At 46.5% G+C, this 17,678-nt stretch overlaps 1 protein-coding gene across 8 annotated transcripts in view; it reads left to right on the plus strand.

Annotated features, from left to right (window-relative positions):
* Positions 1-17,678, plus strand: part of CYFIP1 (cytoplasmic FMR1 interacting protein 1) — a 94,414-nt gene that overhangs the window by 54,524 nt on the left and 22,212 nt on the right. For all 8 annotated transcript variants that reach the window (XM_065880313.1, XM_065880312.1, XM_065880319.1 and 5 more), the window contains 9 exons: positions 3,623-3,789; positions 5,144-5,291; positions 6,471-6,624; positions 7,568-7,724; positions 9,500-9,596; positions 11,395-11,471; positions 11,580-11,688; positions 12,608-12,727; positions 16,598-16,797. In XM_065880313.1, coding sequence (XP_065736385.1) covers positions 3,623-3,789; positions 5,144-5,291; positions 6,471-6,624; positions 7,568-7,724; positions 9,500-9,596; positions 11,395-11,471; positions 11,580-11,688; positions 12,608-12,727; positions 16,598-16,797 — 1,229 coding nt within the window. The remainder of the gene's footprint in view (positions 1-3,622; positions 3,790-5,143; positions 5,292-6,470; positions 6,625-7,567; positions 7,725-9,499; positions 9,597-11,394; positions 11,472-11,579; positions 11,689-12,607; positions 12,728-16,597; positions 16,798-17,678) is intronic.

Here is a 17,678-nt window from a genome sequence, read left to right on the forward strand (position 1 = left end):
GTCTGACTCTGTAGATTTGCTTATTCTGGGCATTTCATACAATACGTGGCTGTGATTGGCTTCGTTCACTTAACATAATATTTTCAAGGTTCACACATGTATCAGTATTTCGTTCTTTTCATTGCCAAATCATATTCCATTGAATGTATATATCACATTTTATTTATCCATATTAGCTGATGGATACTTGGATTGTTTCAGTTTTTCACTTTTGAGTAATGCTGCTGTGAACTTTTGTGTATAGATTTTTGTGTGGACTTGTTTTCGTTCCTTCTGGTGATACGCCTAGGAGTAGAATTGCTGGGTCATATGGTATCTCTGTGTTTAACATTTTGAGAAACTACCAGATGGTTTGCAAAGTGGTAGCACTACATTCCTACCAGCAGCGCTAGAGGGTCCCACTTTCTCCAGCTCCTTGCCAACTCCTGATATCTGTCCTTTGATTCCAGCTATCCTACTAGATATGAAGTAGTATCTCATTGTGGTTTTGATTTGCATTTTTATAACAACTAATGCTGTTGAGCATATTTTCTGTGCTTATTGATAGTTTGTATATCTTTGGAGAAATGTCTGTTCACATCCTTTGCCCATTTTTTAATTGAATTAGTTGTCTTTTTATTATTGCGTTCTCTATATATTCTAGATACCAGTTCTTATCAGGCATATGATTTGCAGTATTTTCTCCCATTAACTTTTTACTTTCTTCATGGGGTCTTTTGAAGCATAAAAGTCTTTAATTTTGATAAAGTTCAGTTTTTCAATTTTTCCTTTGGTTACTTGTGCTTTACTGCCTAACCTAAGTCACAAAGATTTATTCCTATGTTTTGCCTCATATATTTGAGGTGTGATCCATTTTGAGTTAATTTTTTTATGGTGTGAGGTAGGGTCTTCTGTCAGGGGTTCCCAAGACCACCCTCAGGCTAGATTTGCTAGAAGGACTCACAGGACTAAGTAGCTGTTCTATTCAAGGTTATGATTTATTACAGCAAAAGGACACAAATTAAAATCTGCAAAGGGAAAAGACACCTGGGTGAAGTCCAGGAGAAACCAGGTGCAAATTCCAGTGTCCCCCTCCTATTGGAGCTGCAGGGGATGTGCTTAATTCTCCTGGCAGTGATGGATGATAACAGATGCAAAGTGCTGCCAACCAGGGAAGCTCACCTGAGCCTTGGTGTCCAGGAATTTTATTGAGGGTCAGTAATGTAGGCATGTAGCACATGCACGATTGACCTCAGCTACTCAGACTCCAGATCCAGAGCAAAAACAGCTGTTTGCTATAAATCACATTGTTAGCATAAAATATCTGGTGAAACTGCTATTGCAATGGCCCAAAGCCTCAGGCACACAGACATTCTTCAGGCTGAGTATTCCAGTGGCTCAGAGTTGGTTCCTAGGAGCCAACCAAGGGCCAGACCTTTCCTGGGAATGTGCAGGGTTTGGTCATCCCAGGTCCCTGCTGAGATGACCCTTTCCTACACAGGAGTCCAGCTTCATTCTTTTGCATGTGGATATTCAGTTGTACCAATACTGTTTGTTGAAAAGATAATATTAACCCATTGAATTATTTTCACACCCTTTTTGAAAATTAATTGACTATAAATGTGAGGGTTTATTTCTGGACTCTTAATTCTGTTCCACTGATCTGTATGTTTATCCTATTCCAGTATAGTCTCATAATCTCTTAATATTTGTAAATCGTGTGGTAGTGTCCCCTCTTTATTTGTAATGCTTGTAATTCATGCCTTATCTGTTTGTTTTTTCTTGATCAGTCTTGCTGAGCATTTGTTTGTTTATAAAACAGCTTTATCTTAGTTGATCACCCTCTATTATATGCTTGTTTTCTATTTCATTAATTTTTGCTTTTAGATATTCATTTCCCTCTACTTTTGGAGGGGGTTATTTTGTTTTACCTTTTTATAAATTGGTGATCAGTATTAGGTTATTATTATCTTTAGGCTTTTTTGTTTTCTAATATATGCATCCAAAGTTCCAAATTTACCTTTCAGCACACCTTTTCCTACATCCCATAAGTCTGAATATATAGTAATTTCATTTTCATTCAGATTGCTGTGAATTTCAATTCAATTCAACTTCAGTTGGAGAATTTGCTGTTTTTTTTTTTTTTTTTTTTTTTTTGCGGTACGCGGGCCTCTCACTGTTGTGGCCTCTCCCGTTGCGGAGAACAGGCTCTGGACGCGCAGGCTCAGCGGCCGTGGTTCACGGGCCCAGCCGCTCCGCGGCATGTGGGATCTTCCCGGACCGGGGCACGAACCCGTGTCCCCTGCATCAGCAGGCGGACTCTCAACCACTGCGCCACCAGGGAAGCCCGAATTTGCTGTTTTAAATAGAAGAGTTCCCTTTTTTTTCTCATTAGAAAAGCAACCCAGATTCATCATATAAATCCTCAAAGCAAACAGAGAAAACACACATGTGAGATGAGGACAGGATCATGTCTCTGATGCCATTACAAAAATGAACTTTAAGCAGTTCAGTGCATTTTCTTCTGACCTTTTTATGCATATTAATTCACTGTGCCATTATTGTTTAACACAGGGGTCCCCAACCCCCTGGCCACACAGCAGGAGGTGAGCGGCAGGCGAGCGAGCGAAGCTTCATCTGTATTTACAGCCTCTCCCCATCGCTCGCGTTACTGCCTGAGCTCTGCTTCCTGTCAGATCAGCGGCGGCATTAGATTCTCATAGGAGCGCGGACCCTACTGTGAACTACGCATGTGAGGGATCTAGGTTGTGCGCTCATTATGAGAATCTAATGCCTGGTGATCTGAGGTAGAGCCGAGGCAGTGATGCTAGCGCTGGGGAGCGGCTGCAAATACAGATTATCATTAGCAGAGAGGTTTGCCTGCACAGAGACCATGATAAATCAAGTGCTTGCAGACACGTATCAAAACCCTATCAGTGAGCGGCAAGCGACAGTTAAGCTGCATCTTACGGAGTAGACTGGACATAAGCAACACAGTTCGGGTATCACTGTCTCCCATCACCCCCATATGGGACCATCTAGTTGCAGGGAAACAAGCTCAGGGCTCCCACTGATTCTGCATTATGGTGAGTTGTATAATTATTTCATTATATATTACAATGTAATAATAATAGAAATAAAGAGCACAATAGATGTAATGCACCTGAATCATCCCAGAACCTTCCCCCCACCCCATCCTCAGAAAAACTGTCTTCCACGACCCCGGTCCCTGGTGCCAAAAAGGTTGGGGACCGCTGGTTTAAAGATGGGATTTGGGTTACAAGCTTGTAACTTCTTTCTTCCTGTCCAGATAATAACAAATTTGCTTTCCCGAATCTTCTTCTGTTTTGTTGGAGTCTTTCACAGAGAGGTGCACCCTAAGACATTCAGCAGTATTTTGAGTCAGTTCCCAAATCCCCATGTTGGCTCCAGGCCAAGCAGATCTGTCCCTGCCCTCGAGGCGCTCATGGTCTGATGGGGTCAGACCTAGGAACAGGGACAGCTGCAGGTGCAGAGCAGAAACACAGGAGGCCAGGGAGAGGCCCGGTGCTTGGGGGAGGCAGTCGCCTGGCACGTGTCAGGCCCATGGAGCTCAGCTGTGACCCTCCAGCACACTGAAGATCGTGTGTCCGTGCCCCTTCAGGTGATCGCCATGATCAAAGGCTTGCAGGTGCTGATGGGCAGGATGGAGAGCGTGTTCAACCATGCCATCCGCCACACTGTCTACGCCGCGCTGCAGGACTTCTCCCAGGTCACCCTCAGGGAGCCGCTCAGGCAGGCCATCAAGAAGAAGAAAAACGTCATCCAGAGGTCAGCACTGCTGCGCACACTCCCTGCACGGTCATCCAAGACTGAAGGATCAGCTTAGGCTTGAACAGCTGTAGAGTTAACATTTTCAAAAAGTGCATTTATATTCAACCTCCAGGCACCCTTTGGGTGAATTTCCTCTAAATGTAATGCAGTGGGTCCAATTATTAACCTGAGCAACCCACAATAAGTCAGCTACAGAAGGTCCAGGCAGTCTGGAGACCCAGGGACAAGGGTGTGCTTACCTGGGGCCTGGGAGTGTCTCAAAATCTGTCTGGCAGTTCTGTTCACCAGGCCTGTAGGGACACACAACCCAGAATCTCATCTCCCATTTCTTCAGTATTTTTGCTTCTGTTCCTTCTCGCCTGTCTTACAAATGAGTCAAAAACTATTGCATTGGCCAAAAAGTTTGTTCAGGTTTCTCCATAAGAGGCTACAGAAAAACCCAACGAACTTTTTGGCCAGCCCAGTACGTACATATTGCAGAGTTCCTGTAGCAATCTTGAGCTAGTTTTCTATGAATATTTAGCCTTTTAGATAAAGTTTTCTTTCAGAGACATGTACCTAAAATGAAGCTCACAGGGGCTCACACATGTACTGATTTCATTTTGTTGCTTTATATAATTGTCACCTGGTATGGTGTGACTTTCGCATTAATAAGATCTTACACTGTGAGGTTTCCCAGTTTTTGTTCTCTCTCCTGGAGGGCTTAGTAAAGGTTTTCATATTTTCAGTAGTGCCTCGGTTTTGCTCACGCTTACTGCGATGGAGCCTCACCACGTGGGAAGTGTGCAGATAGCCTTAGAGTAACTCTGGATTTAGCTAGAGCTTTCCCCGTGAGGTGATTAGGATGGGCGTGTGGGTGTGGCGTCTGCCCTGAGGGTGGCGCTGTGGAAGACTCCGAATGGTGGAGCCCTGTTGGGAGTGGGGGCATCCCGATGTCCAAGTGAGTTGGGGACATGGGCAAAGTCCCCAGTATTGTGCTGGTGACTTCAAATTCAAGTTAGAAAATGGGGTGACTCGCAGGGAGGTTGAGTTTCAGCTCTGGGTGATGTTTGGGGTCTGTCCTCTTGCTGCCCTGAGTATGTCTCAGTGTTTAGGAAATAAAACATCACGTCTGGGCTAATTGATGCAAAATGCAACTACATTAGATCCTCTGAGGGTAGTAATGTCCCCAAGAAAACGATCTATTTTTAAAGTTTCACATTGAACTGGTCCATTACCACGTCTCCCCCCTGCCTCCGGAGGGATTCACGTGTGAGAGCTGTCTGTGTGAGAGGCGAAGCGATGCTGTGACTGTAAAGGTGCCGAGCCTGTCAGCACTGCATCTGCCCTGACAGCTTGACGGGCGGTTTAGTGTCCTGCAGGCCATCAGGAAGACCGTGTGTGACTGGGAGACAGGGCACGAGCCCTTCAACGACCCGGCCCTGCGGGGCGAGAAGGACCCCAAGAGCGGCTTTGACATTAAAGTGCCACGGCGCGCCGTGGGACCCTCTAGCACCCAGGTTCTTGTTCCCCGATCCCCTGTCGCTGCCTGTTCCCCTGAGTGGGCTGACCCTGAGCTGGGGGGTGGTAGGGGGGCTGGGAGTGAAATGACCCCACCGCTGTCTGCTTGGGCAGATAAAGTACTGCCTGTGTCTTTTTTGCTCCTTTATTCCTTGCCCAAGTGACTCTGGGGTGCAGACACCCTGTGATTCTTGGCTTTGGTTATTTGCATGCAGAACTTTGACTGCATCAACTCCTATCCCAAAAATGTGGGTGAAAGTCTGTGTGTCTGTATTTATGCTGTGTTGCCTGGTGGGTGTTTAAATGTATGGTTCTAATTTTTATGTTGGCTCTAAAAATGATCATTCCTAAAGATAAAATTTTTGGAAATTTAAAAACATAGCTTTGGTGTGTCTGTGGTCTTCAGCTACCTCTACTGCACCCTCTCCTGGCATACTCAGCTCCCTCCTGCCCCCAGGCAGCTTTTCTCTGACCCTCATACCTGATTTACTATGCCCTTTGGCTTTTCCCCTCCTGTTTTGGGACTTTGTACTTCTTACTCATCATCTCTGTGTTGGGGGCTTCTAGAATCGCTTCTGTCAGTCTTTCAGAGAATTACCAGCAGAGCATGTTGCTGACTGTGTATGAAACCTCTGGGGTACCTGGAAGGAAGTCATTGCTGCCCAGGGAGGGTGCCGTCCGGGGTCTGTCCGTCCCCTGTCTGCCAGCACGCTGGCGCCCTCCTCACTCGTCCGCGTGTCTGTCCCTGCCCTGTGCTGCGTGTGACTAACGCTGTCTCCGCTCTCCCGTCTGTCCGTGTCTAGCTCTACCTGGTGCGCACCATGGCGGAGTCCTTGAGCTCTGCTGAGCTGCTCAGGCAGCTCAAGTCTGTGGGCACGGAAAGGCTCTTGCATGTGGTTAACGCGTTTCTGAGGCAGTCCTACACCTATCCGCCTCTATTAACCTTTGGTGGTAAGACATTGTTTGTTTTTCTTGTTGGTATTTACGGCCCGAGGCGAAGGGTTCTGCTCCAAGTTCTTTGTCCCAAGCAGCAGCGACTTGGCCTCGTGGATGGGCGCCACCCCTGCGAGCCGGCACGGTGTCCACGGGGCAGTCCCCCTCGTGGTTTATCTGCGTTTGTCGTAACTAATGTGCCATGTATATTTTCTCCCCCACAAATGTTTCCTTGGATAATGCAGCTTTACATGGTGAGAACCATGCTAGAGTCCCTCATTGCAGACAAAAGTGGTTCCAAGAAAACCTTGAGAAGTAGCCTCGAGGGGCCTACCATATTGGACATAGAAAAATTTCATCGCGAGTCATTCTTCTACACCCACTTGATAAATTTCAGTGGTAAGAGCTACTGCTGACCAGCGTCCAGCCCAGCATGTTCTAACACCACTAACACCATCTAGAACGCTTCCGCCTGCCTGGTCGCCCCTGCTGTGGTCCCTTCACGCACCCAGGCAGTGACACAAGTTGCCACCCTCGTGACATTCCCTCACCTGTTGCTTTAAATGCACGGCCGGCTGGGGGTTCCCTCCATGTGGCATGGCCCTTAGAAGGGTGAGGCCTGTGGGCCCGGGGCTGGCCCAGTGACCTGGACGCAAAGTCTCTGTAACCTGAACTGGGTCAGCAACACAGGCCGATGTGACTGTCACCTGGCTCGAGACGCAGGTGGTGATAAGTATCAGAAGCCACCCACGACTGCAATGTGTGGAAGGTGGCAGGTGACCTGACGTGCACAGCCCGTCCTAGGGTGACCGGGGCACGTGTGGATGCCCTTTGTCATCGTGGAGCCGTCCACGTTTATTTCTGTGCTGCAGCCATTATCCAGGGTGGGAGGCCTCTATCTTGGCTGCAAGTGCTGCAGGTTTAGAGTAATAGTAAGGCTTTTGTTTTTCTCTTCATAAAAGGATGGAAACTTTTTTTTTTCAATCTATTTTGCATTAGATAGACCTGCACCAAGTGTGCCCGTAATGCTGTGTCTGTATCCCGTATAAAATAAATCCCACCAGAAGGTGTGCAGTGTTGACCAGCTCCCGTTGGTGGGCGGTGGTGTCCGTGCTGGGCCCGTGGGGCTGGACGCTGACTCTGCTCTGTTTGTGAGTGAGAATCAGCACGTCCAGGTGGCTTTGCCTGTGGCCACACTGTGCAGGGCACACGTGACCCCTCCCTGCTCACGTGCACTGTCCGCAGCTCAGGGCTGAGAGCCTGGCACGCGCCCCCTCGCATTGTCCTGTGCAGTCTTCTCTGCTTGCGGAATATTAACGTGGTGTTATTTGAATTCCTTAAGAGACGCTCCAGCAGTGCTGTGACCTTTCGCAGTTGTGGTTCCGAGAGTTCTTCCTGGAGCTGACCATGGGCAGGAGGATCCAGTTCCCCATCGAGATGTCCATGCCCTGGATCCTGACAGACCACATCCTGGAGACCAAGGAAGCGTCGATGATGGAGTGAGTGTCCTGGAAGCCTGTCCCAGCCTCCTGTCTGTGTGATTGAGGCCCTCGGTGGCATTTGGGAGCCGGGAGGTGGGGGAGGGGTGACTGTTCTCAGCACTTCATTTGAGGTCGTAATTCTTTTTTTTTTTTTTTTTAATTTATTTATTTTTGGCTACGTTGGGTCTCCGTCACTGTGCGCAGGCTTTCTCTAGTTGTGACGAGCGGGGTCTACTCTTCGTTGCGGTGCGGTGGCTTCTCTTGTTGCAGAGTGCGGGCTCTAGGCGCGTGGGCTTCAGTAGTTGTGGCGTGTGGGCTCAGTAGTTGTGGCGTGTGGGCTCAGTAGTTGTGGTTCGTGGGCTCAGTAGTTGTGGCTCGTGGGCTCAGTAGTTGTGGCTCGTGGGCTCTAGAGCGCAGGCTTAGTAGTTGCAGCACACGGGCTTAGTTGCTCTGTGGCACGTGGGATCTTCCCGGACCAGGGATCGAACCCGTGTCCCCTGCATTGGCAGGTGGATTCTTTTTTTTTTTTTTTTTTTTTTTTTTTTTTTTTTTTTTGCGGTACACAGGCCTCTCACTGCTGTGGCCTCTCCCGTTGCGGAGCACAGGCTCCAGACGCTCAGGCTCAGTGGCCATGGCTCACGGGCCCAGCCACTCCATGGCATGTGGGATCTTCCCAGACCGGGGCACGAACCCGTGTCCCCTGCATCGGCAGGCAGACTCTCAACCACTGCGCCACCAGGGAAGCCCTGGCAGGTGGATTCTTAACCGCTGTGCCACCAGGGAAGTCCCTGAAGTCGTAATTCTTGGGGTAAGACTTCAGATATCAATACAAGGAACAGGTGTCTTGGCTTCAGACTGGAATCCAGAGCTGAGGCAGTAGAGCTAATTAAGTCCACTGTGTCCAGGTGCTGTGAGGCCCGGGAACTCGGCAAGGGGAGAGGTGGCCTGGCATGTAGTGTGTGGCATGGCCTCCGACTCAGATGGATTTGGGAGAGGAAATGTTCATTGAACATCTTTGTTTAGAGTTTGAAGCTCAGGGTCAGGGCAGGGGGTCAGAGATTTTGAAAATACGAAGTCCATGGAGGGAAAGTAATAGCAAACGGGGTGTCATGCAGTGAGCAGATTGGGACCCTGCCTAGCGGGTCCTCCCGCCACCGTCCTTGCCTGTGCACATCAGGAGGGTGGCCTTCCCTCACTCTGCAGCAGCCGTGGTGTCTGTTCTGTAGCGTTAGAGGCCTTGATGAGCGTGTGTGCGCCTCTAGGGCCACATTGGGCCCTCTGCTTATGTGCCTCAAGCTCTCAGAGGGACCTTACTTCTGGAGACCATCGGCTACCACCATTTGGCCAGGGAGAGAGGGGCTTTTGGCCACAGCAGGTGTGCTCATGGTCAGCTCTGGGGCCCAGGACCTTTGTATGTTTTTCTTTTTAAGTCGGACGGTTTGTTCTTAAAAATAAGAAAACGACTCATTCTTGTGGTTATTAAAAATACTGCAGAGTGGGGTGAAAATCTTTGAAACGCGGTAACTGAGAAGATGAAGTTGCAGGAGGCCCTCTTGGACCCACCAGGCGCCCTGGGCGTGGCTGAGCCAGGCATGTCCTGCCAAGGGTCTGGCCAGCTTGCTGGGGCCTCTGTTAGGGCCCTCACAGAAGCCGAGTTTGGCATTTGAAGTAAGAGTTTGTTTTTCCTCATGAGAGAGGAAGACAGTGAGGGTTACATTTCCCGTGGAGGGCAGGGTGTGAGAGCCGAGAAACCCTGTGTGGGCGGCTGGCCTGACCTCTCTCCCACTCTGCAGGTACGTCCTCTACTCGCTGGACCTGTACAACGATAGCGCCCACTATGCCCTCACCAGGTTCAACAAGCAGTTTCTCTATGACGAAATCGAGGCAGAGGTGAGGGCCCAGGCACTTTTAATAGACTTTTAAAAATTTCCTTTTTCCTCTGAGCGTTAGAGGGAACAACCTTTCTTTTTAATACAAGGAGGTTCAAACAATGGAATGAACTTTGAAATAAACATTTTGGGGTGAACCCTTCTATCTGCACTTTTTTCTGTGCATCCACACAGGATGATTGGGGTCTTAAAACATCAGCTGTTGGGGGACATCCTTTTCACGTGACTGCGTGGCATGAACACTGCATATCTTGCCTGTTTCTTTCATGAACACAGTCTAGAGCAGGGGCATTGTACAGAAGAGATGCACTGAACCAACCTCTATTTAATTTCTCTAGTTTGGGCTTTTTATTTTTAATTATAAATAATGCTTTGATGAACTTCCTTGCACGTATCTTTTTAGTTGTATTGGATTATTCTTGAGGACAAATTCCTACAAGTGGAATTATTGTCTGTGTACATGCAGCTAAGGAGAAAAATCTTATTTTCTAGCTCAAGATGTAAGAGGATTTAACCTCAGCAGATTACATTATACATCTGGGTCTCCTTCCCCATATCCTCACAAAAACCACAGGAAGTGCTTCTTAGGGGAGATTTCATGGGCTCCCGGGTGAGGCAGGGTGGGCTGGGACAGAGACCCGTGGGTCCTGGGGCAGCTCCACTCTGAGCACAGGGTGTCCTCATCCCAGTTCCGGGGTGTATGTGCTAGCCCCATTTGCAAGTGAGGATACAGTTTTGAGGGTGAAGTCACAGACTGTGTCCACCCTGCAACTCTGACCGACGTTGGGAGCCCAGAGGAGGCCACGGGCAGCGGCTCTTGGGACATACAGCCCGGAATCAGGAGCTGCCCCCAGATGCAGTGCACGATAGCCCCTGGGAGCACGTGAAGAACAGAGACTTTCTTATATTCCATTGTATTTAAGAGAATTGGAGCATTCTTCTCCATCAGTAAGCAAGGTTCTGACATAATTTTCAGTGGTGGTGTGGTGGTCACTCCTGGTCCCAATGAAATGGATTTAATCTGCTCTTGTTGGACAGTAAAGATGTTTCTGTTTTCTCATAAGAGCCTTTTTTAGTTGCCTTAACAAGGGTTGGGGTTTTGGGGTTTTGTTTTGTTTTTTAATTCAATCCCCAGAACTTATTTATTTTATAACTGGAAGTTTGTACCTTTTGACCCCCTTCACCCAGTTCTCCCATGCTCCACCTCTGCAACCACCAATCGGTTCTATGTATATTTATGGGTTTGTTTTTGGTTTTTTTAAGATTCCACATATAAGTGAGATCATGTAGTATTTGTCTTATTTGACTTAGCATAGCACCCTCAAGGTCCATCTATGTTGTCGAAAATGGCAGGGTTTCCTTCTCTTTTATGGCTGAGTAATATTCCATTTGTGTGTGTGTGTGTGTGTGTGTGTGTGTGTGTGTGTACATACCTTCTTTATCGATTTATCCGTCAGTGGACACTTAGGTTGTTTCCATGTCTTGGCTGTTGTGCTGCAGGAACCTTGGGGTACAGAGATCATTTTGAGTTAGTGTTTCCATTTAAATACCTAGAAGTGGAATTGCTGGATCAAAAAAAAATTTTTTTTTTAAGTTCTGTTATTTGATCTTGGTTTAGGGAAGCTTTTTTGGGGGGCGAGGGGCGTGCGGTACCGCACAGCTTGGGGGATCTGAGTTCCCCGATCAGGGATTGAACCCGGGCCCTTGGCAATGAAAGTGCAGAGTCCTTACCACTGGACCACCAGGGAATTCCCTAGGGAAGCAAAATTTAATGCACGCTTTCCTTTCCTTTCCTTTAGGTGAATCTCTGCTTTGACCAATTTGTTTATAAGCTGGCCGACCAGATATTTGCATATTATAAGGTTATGGCAGGAAGGTGAGTATGTGTTTGTAATTTGGGTACAAAATCTTGGGCAACTTGATCTGACATTTCCATTCAAATTCACAGCACGTGAGAAGTTGTCCTCTCTTCCTTCCATGCTAGTTTGCTTCTTGACAAACGGTTACGATCAGAATGCAAGAATCAGGGTGCAACCATCCATCTCCCGCCATCTAATCGCTATGAGACGCTGCTCAAGCAGAGGCACGTGCAGGTGAGCCAGGCCTTTCCGGGGCACGGTGAGGCATGGAACCAGCAGTGGAAATAGTGGGGTTTTCTTAGAGCTCCTCAGGTTTTAATAGATGTCAGTATGTATGTGGCTGTGGGACCATCCATGTAAAGAGCTGAGGTTTTAAAGATCAGCAGCCTCTTGGATAACCTGACACACAAGGGAAGGCTGCCCTGCGCAGTTCCCAGGAGGCCTGGCCCAAGCACAACTCCTCTCCAGGAGCCCAAAAGACAGAGCTTAAGAGAAAGAAGATGTGGACTCTAGTCAGCTCCGAGTGGTGGGGAGGAACCGCTTCTTGGCCAGCACAGAGAGTAATAATACAGTCCTTGTTTTTTTTTTGTTTCTTTAAAAATAACATATATACATCACCAAAAGGAAAATACAGAAAACTGTAGGGAAATCTCATGTAATTCTATCTACAAATAACCACCATTCACATTTGGGGACATTTTCACCAGGGTTTTGCCTGTATTTTTATGTTATTGAAATGATACTGAGGTATGCACATGTTGTTAGGACTCTGCAGTAGAGATGGAGTAGTTTTCTCCTACTTATCCTTGTGACATGGTGAGGGTAAGACACACGCAGGCCGCTCTGTGCTGGGAGGTGGCCCTGAACCCGTTACAAGGGGTACGCTAAGTTCCAGACCCAGGCTCTCCAGGATCTCTGGGGAGGCTTGGGGTTTCTGTCTGTGATGTAAGTGTAAGTACACTATAAGAGTCCTTTTATAGCTTTGACTTGCAGAATTTCAGCTCTAGGAAAGTAGGGTATTTGATCATACTGTCATCTAAATTTTGTACGTTATTTGTCTGTCTTATCTTTTGGAATCAGTTTCCTGGGATAGATCCGTATTCTCTTGCTTATTTGTTTTTTAATGTTCATGCTTTCCACTCTCTGTGCCCAGCTCCTGGGCAGGTCCATAGACCTCAATCGTCTGATTACTCAGCGCGTCTCCACCGCCATGTACAAATCCCTGGAACTGGCGATTGGGCGATTTGAGAGTGAAGACCTGACATCAATAGTTGTAAGTGCTCTCCTTTTTCTCAGGCTCAGCAGATTTGGGGGGTTGGAGCTACTTCTACTTTTGTCATTATTGATAAATTGACCTGATGGTAGGTTCATTTTTTGCATAGAACTCAAAAGGTGTGCACTCACTGAGCTGGGCCTGCCTGGGCATCTGCTCTTCATATGCACAATTCTAAATTGACTTCAAAGAACAAATAGTTACACCTCACTATGGCAAAAGATATGGCAAAAGAATGAAAGGAGGAACGTTTTAAAAATTAAAAAGAAATGAAGACAGACAGAAAGGATTTTAGAGAAGATCATGGAGATGATGGACGGTGAAGATTCAACATACATATCGTAGAGGCCCCTGAAGACAAAAACCAAAGCAATGAGATGGAACAGGCATTAAAAATGCTACTTGAAGAAAACTTTGATGAAATAAAAACCAGTATAAATACATATTAGAAGCAAATATTGCATACATGGGAAGACAGACCTAAAGTGGCCAACACCAAAGAACACTGTAGTTAACATTGTAGTATTGGACTTTCAAGGAAAAGTAAAAACCCTCTGGGTATCTCAGCAGAGTGATCAGGGAAAGAAAATCCAATTGTCCTCAGACCTTTGCCAGCAGGGAAGGAAATGCAATTTAAGGATTTCGCGCCAAATCTATCTTACAAGAATAATGGCTGCAGGCAAATGGTAATGAGCTTGTGAGAACTCCAGGAAGACTCTTTGTTCCTAGAGAAGCAGGTGGGGGGCAGGTGTCTGCTGGGCCCACCTCTGCTTCCTCAGAATCCAGGCTGTCTGTGGCCACAGAGCCCACAGTGGCTCTTCCTTCAGCCTGGCTTGGGCTGGGGCATGGTGTTTCATTGCCCTTGGTCTTAATGTGATTCGGTTGAGGTTTTGACCACTATAAATAGAATGCAAGCCAGAGACCTTTTTTTCTTTTCCCTAGCTTTTAGTTTTATTGATCTTTGCTGTTGTTTTCTTTGTTTCTATTTCATTTATTTCTGCTCTGATCTTTATGATTTCTTTCCTTCTACTAACTTTGGGTTTTGTTTGTTCTTTCTCTAGTTCCTTTAGGTGTGAGATTAGATTGTTTATTTGAGATTTTTCTTGTTTCTTGAGGTAGGGTTGTATTGCTACAAACTTCCCTCTTAGAATTGCTTTTGCTGCATCCCATAGGTTTTGGATTGTCATGTTTTTGTTGTCGTTTGTTTCTAGGTATTTTTTGATTTCCTCCTTGACTTCTTCAGTGATCTCTTTGTTATTTAGTAATGTATTGTTTAGCCTCCATGTGTTTGTGTTTTTTATGTTTTTTTTCCGTGTAATTTATTTCTAATCTCATAGTGTTGTGGTTGGAAAAGATGCTTAATATGATTTCAGTTTTCTTAAATTTACTGAGGCTTGATTTGTGACCCAAGATGTGATCTATCCTGGAGAATGTTCCATGTGCGCTTGAGAAGAAAGTGTAATCTGCTGTTTTTGGATGGAATGTCCCATAAATATCAATTAAATCTATCTGGTCTGTTGTGTCATTTAAAGCTTATGTTTCCTTATTAACTTTATGTCTGGATGATCTGTCCGCTGGTGTACATGAGGTGTTAAAGTCTCCCACTATTATTGTGTTACTGTCAATTTCCTCTTCTATAGCTGTTAGCATTTGCCTTATGTATTGAGGTGCTCCTCTGTTGGGTGCATAAATATTTATAATTGTTATATCTTCTTCTTGGATTGATCCCTTGATCATTATGTAGTGTCCTTCCTTGTCTCTTGTAACATTCTTTATTTTAAAGTCTATTTTATCTGATTTGAGTATTGCTACTCCAGCTTTCTTTTGGTTTCCATTTGCATGGAATATCTTTTTCCATCCCTTCACTTTCAGTCTATATGTGTCCCTAGGTCTGAAGTGGGTCTCTTGTAGACAGCATATATATGGGTCTTGTTTTTAAATCCATTCAGCAAGCCTGTGTCTTTTGCTTGGAGCATTTAACCCATTCACATTTAAGGTAATTTTCAGTATGTATGTTCCTATTACCAAATTCTTTAATTGTTTTGGGTTTGTTTTTGTAGGTCCTTTTCTTCTCTTGCGTTTACCACTTAGAGAAGTTCCTTTAGCATTTGTTGTAGAGCTGGCTTCGTGGTACTGAATTCTATTAGCTTTTGCTTGTCTGTAAAGCTTTTGATTTCTCTGTCAAATCTCAATGAGATCCTTGCTGGGTAGAGTAATCTTGGTTGTAGGTTCTTCCCTTTTATCACTTTAAATATATTGTGCCACTCCCTTCTGGCTTGTAGAGTTTCTGCTGAGAAATCAGCTGTTAACCTTATGGTAGTTCCCTTTTATGCTATTTGTCGTTTTTCCCTTGTTGCTTTTAATTATTTTTCTTTGTCTTTAATTTTTGTCAATTTGATTACTGTGTGTCTCGGCATGTTTTTCTTTGCGCTTATCCTGCCTGGGGCTCTCTGTGCTTCTTGGACTTAGGTAGCTATTTCCTTTCCCACGTTAGGGAATTTTTTGACTATAATTTCTTCAAATGTTTTCTCCGTTCCTTTCTCTCTCTTCTCCTTCCGGGACCCCTATAATGTGAATGTTGGTGCATTTAATGTTGTCCCAGAGGTCTCTTAGTCTGTCTTCATTTCTTTTCATTCTTTTTTCTTTATTCTGTTCTGCAGCAGTGAATTCCAGCATTCTGTCTTCCAGGCCACTTATCCGTTCTTCTGCCTCAGTTATTCTGCTATTGATTCCTTCTAGTGTATTTTTCATTTCAGTTATTGTATTGTTCATCTCTACTTGTTGGTTCTTTAATTCTTCTTAGGTCTTTGTTAAACATTTCTTGCCTCTTCTCGATCTTTGCCTCCATTCTTTTTCTGAGGTCCTGGATCATCTTTACTCTCATTATTCTGAATTCTTTTTCTGGAAGGTTGCCTATCTCCACTTCATTTAGTTGTTTTTCTGGGGTTTTATCTTGTTCCTTCATCTGGTACATAGTCCTCTGCCTTTTCATTTTGTCTCTCTTTCTGTGAATGTGGTTTTTGTTCAACAGGCTGCAGGATTGTAGTTCTTCTTGCTTCTGCCCAGAGACCATTTTAAATTTACTGGTAGTCACATTAGAAAAGGAGAAAGAAATTGGAGGAATTAATTTTAGTAATCTATTTTATTTACCCAATATATCCAAAAATTAACAATTCAACATATAATCATTATAAGAACTCTGTTGACGTGGATAGCTTACATTCTTTGTTTTCATGTTCAGTTTCTGAAATCTGTGCATCTCACACGTATGGTGCATCTCAGTTTGGACCAGCCACGTTCTTGTTGCCATATGTGGCCAGTGGCTGCCTCAGGGAATAGTACAGACCTGGGCACGTTTATGAACAGTCAGTGTGAGAGCCTGGAAGGCCACCTCTGAACATGCTTGCCAGTTCTGCACAGCAATGCTTTTGAGTAACTTCAGGTGCGTTAGGAAAGCTGATTAAGGCTAACACCTGAGGACACACTGTGTGCCACCGGGTTGGGGTGGACACATCCCAGTGTTCTCTGCCCTGTGAGGGGTTTGGAGGCCAGCAGTGGGCAGTGGGAGGTAAATGCAGTGGAGAATGGACAGTGGCCATTCGGGGGCAACCATGGAAAGAAGGGGCATTTTAAGAGCAACGGAGAGGACACGAATTTAGGTGTGAGAAGTAAGCTTGTGTCACCTGCCGGACCGCCACCATGTGCGTTCTTGGCCTAGCTCGCTGGCCCCCCCTTAGTGCAGCCCCTCACCGTCCACGTCCTGCTCTGCCCGCTCCCGGCCCACCACCATGGCGCTACCCACGTAGAGGATGGAGGCCGCCACGCCAGGCCTAGCTCTGTCCTCACGCCCCTGTCTCTGTGGTCCCACAGGAGCTGGATGGCCTCTTGGAAATCAACCGCATGACCCACAGGCTGCTGAGCAGGTACCTGACTCTGGACAGCTTTGACGCCATGTTCCGGGAGGCCAACCACAATGTGTCAGCGCCCTACGGGAGAATCACCCTCCACGTCTTCTGGGAGCTCAACTACGACTTCCTGCCCAACTACTGCTACAATGGCTCCACCAACCGGTGAGCATGCTACCTCACAGATGGCTCTGGATGCCCCTTCCAATGGACATCGAAATAAGATGGTCTCAGGGCCCATCTTTTCCTGTGTCCAGGATACTCAGGCCCTCCTGGTCTCCTCCATTTGCAAGTGCAGCCCTGGGCCAGCCCTTGGGTGTGTGGTCATGGCTTTCATGTGCAGACTGAGTGCGGGGCCAGGGTTCCTATCCAGGGCACTCCCTTGGGGCTAGGGCCAAATCTGTGGTACATGTGGACGGCAGCTGCTGGGTCTGTACCACCTCCATACATTTAATGTCTACTGACGTTGGAATGTGCTGGGTGACTCTACTTTTCATGCTTCCATTCTGGGATGTCGGGCCATGTGAGGGTCTGCCAGGTAGCTGCCCTCCAGGCACCTACCATTTTACTATGTTGAACAAAACAAAGTGGCCCGCTGGAAGGGTGGCATGGCTGCTGGCTTCAGGGTCATGTGGTCCAGTCTTGGGGTACAGCCAAGGTCCTGGGATGGCTCTGTGTCACCTCCACACTCTGGCAACTGCCTGCCTGAGGCCTGTCCTCTCTGTGCTGAGCTTCGCTCCTGCTGTGTCAGCACATGCCAGAGAGGAAACGTATGTGTGTGCTTGTGAGTGTGAGAAATGGGGGTGAGTATGAGTGAGGGTGTGTGTGAGAGACCGTGTGTATGTGAGCGTTATGACCACTTTTTATTTTTTATAAATTTATTTATTTATTTTTGGCCGTGTTGGGTCTTTGTTGCTGTGCACGGGCTTTCTGTAGTTGCGGTGGCTTCTCTTGTTGCAGAGCACAGGCTCTAGGCACTCAGGCTTCAGTAGTTGTGGCTCGTGGGCTCTAGAGCGCAGGCTCAGTAGTTGTGGTGCATGGGCTTA

The sequence above is a fragment of the Phocoena phocoena genome, chromosome 7 (genome assembly GCF_963924675.1).
Source record: "Phocoena phocoena chromosome 7, mPhoPho1.1, whole genome shotgun sequence".
Taxonomy (NCBI): domain Eukaryota; kingdom Metazoa; phylum Chordata; class Mammalia; order Artiodactyla; family Phocoenidae; genus Phocoena; species Phocoena phocoena.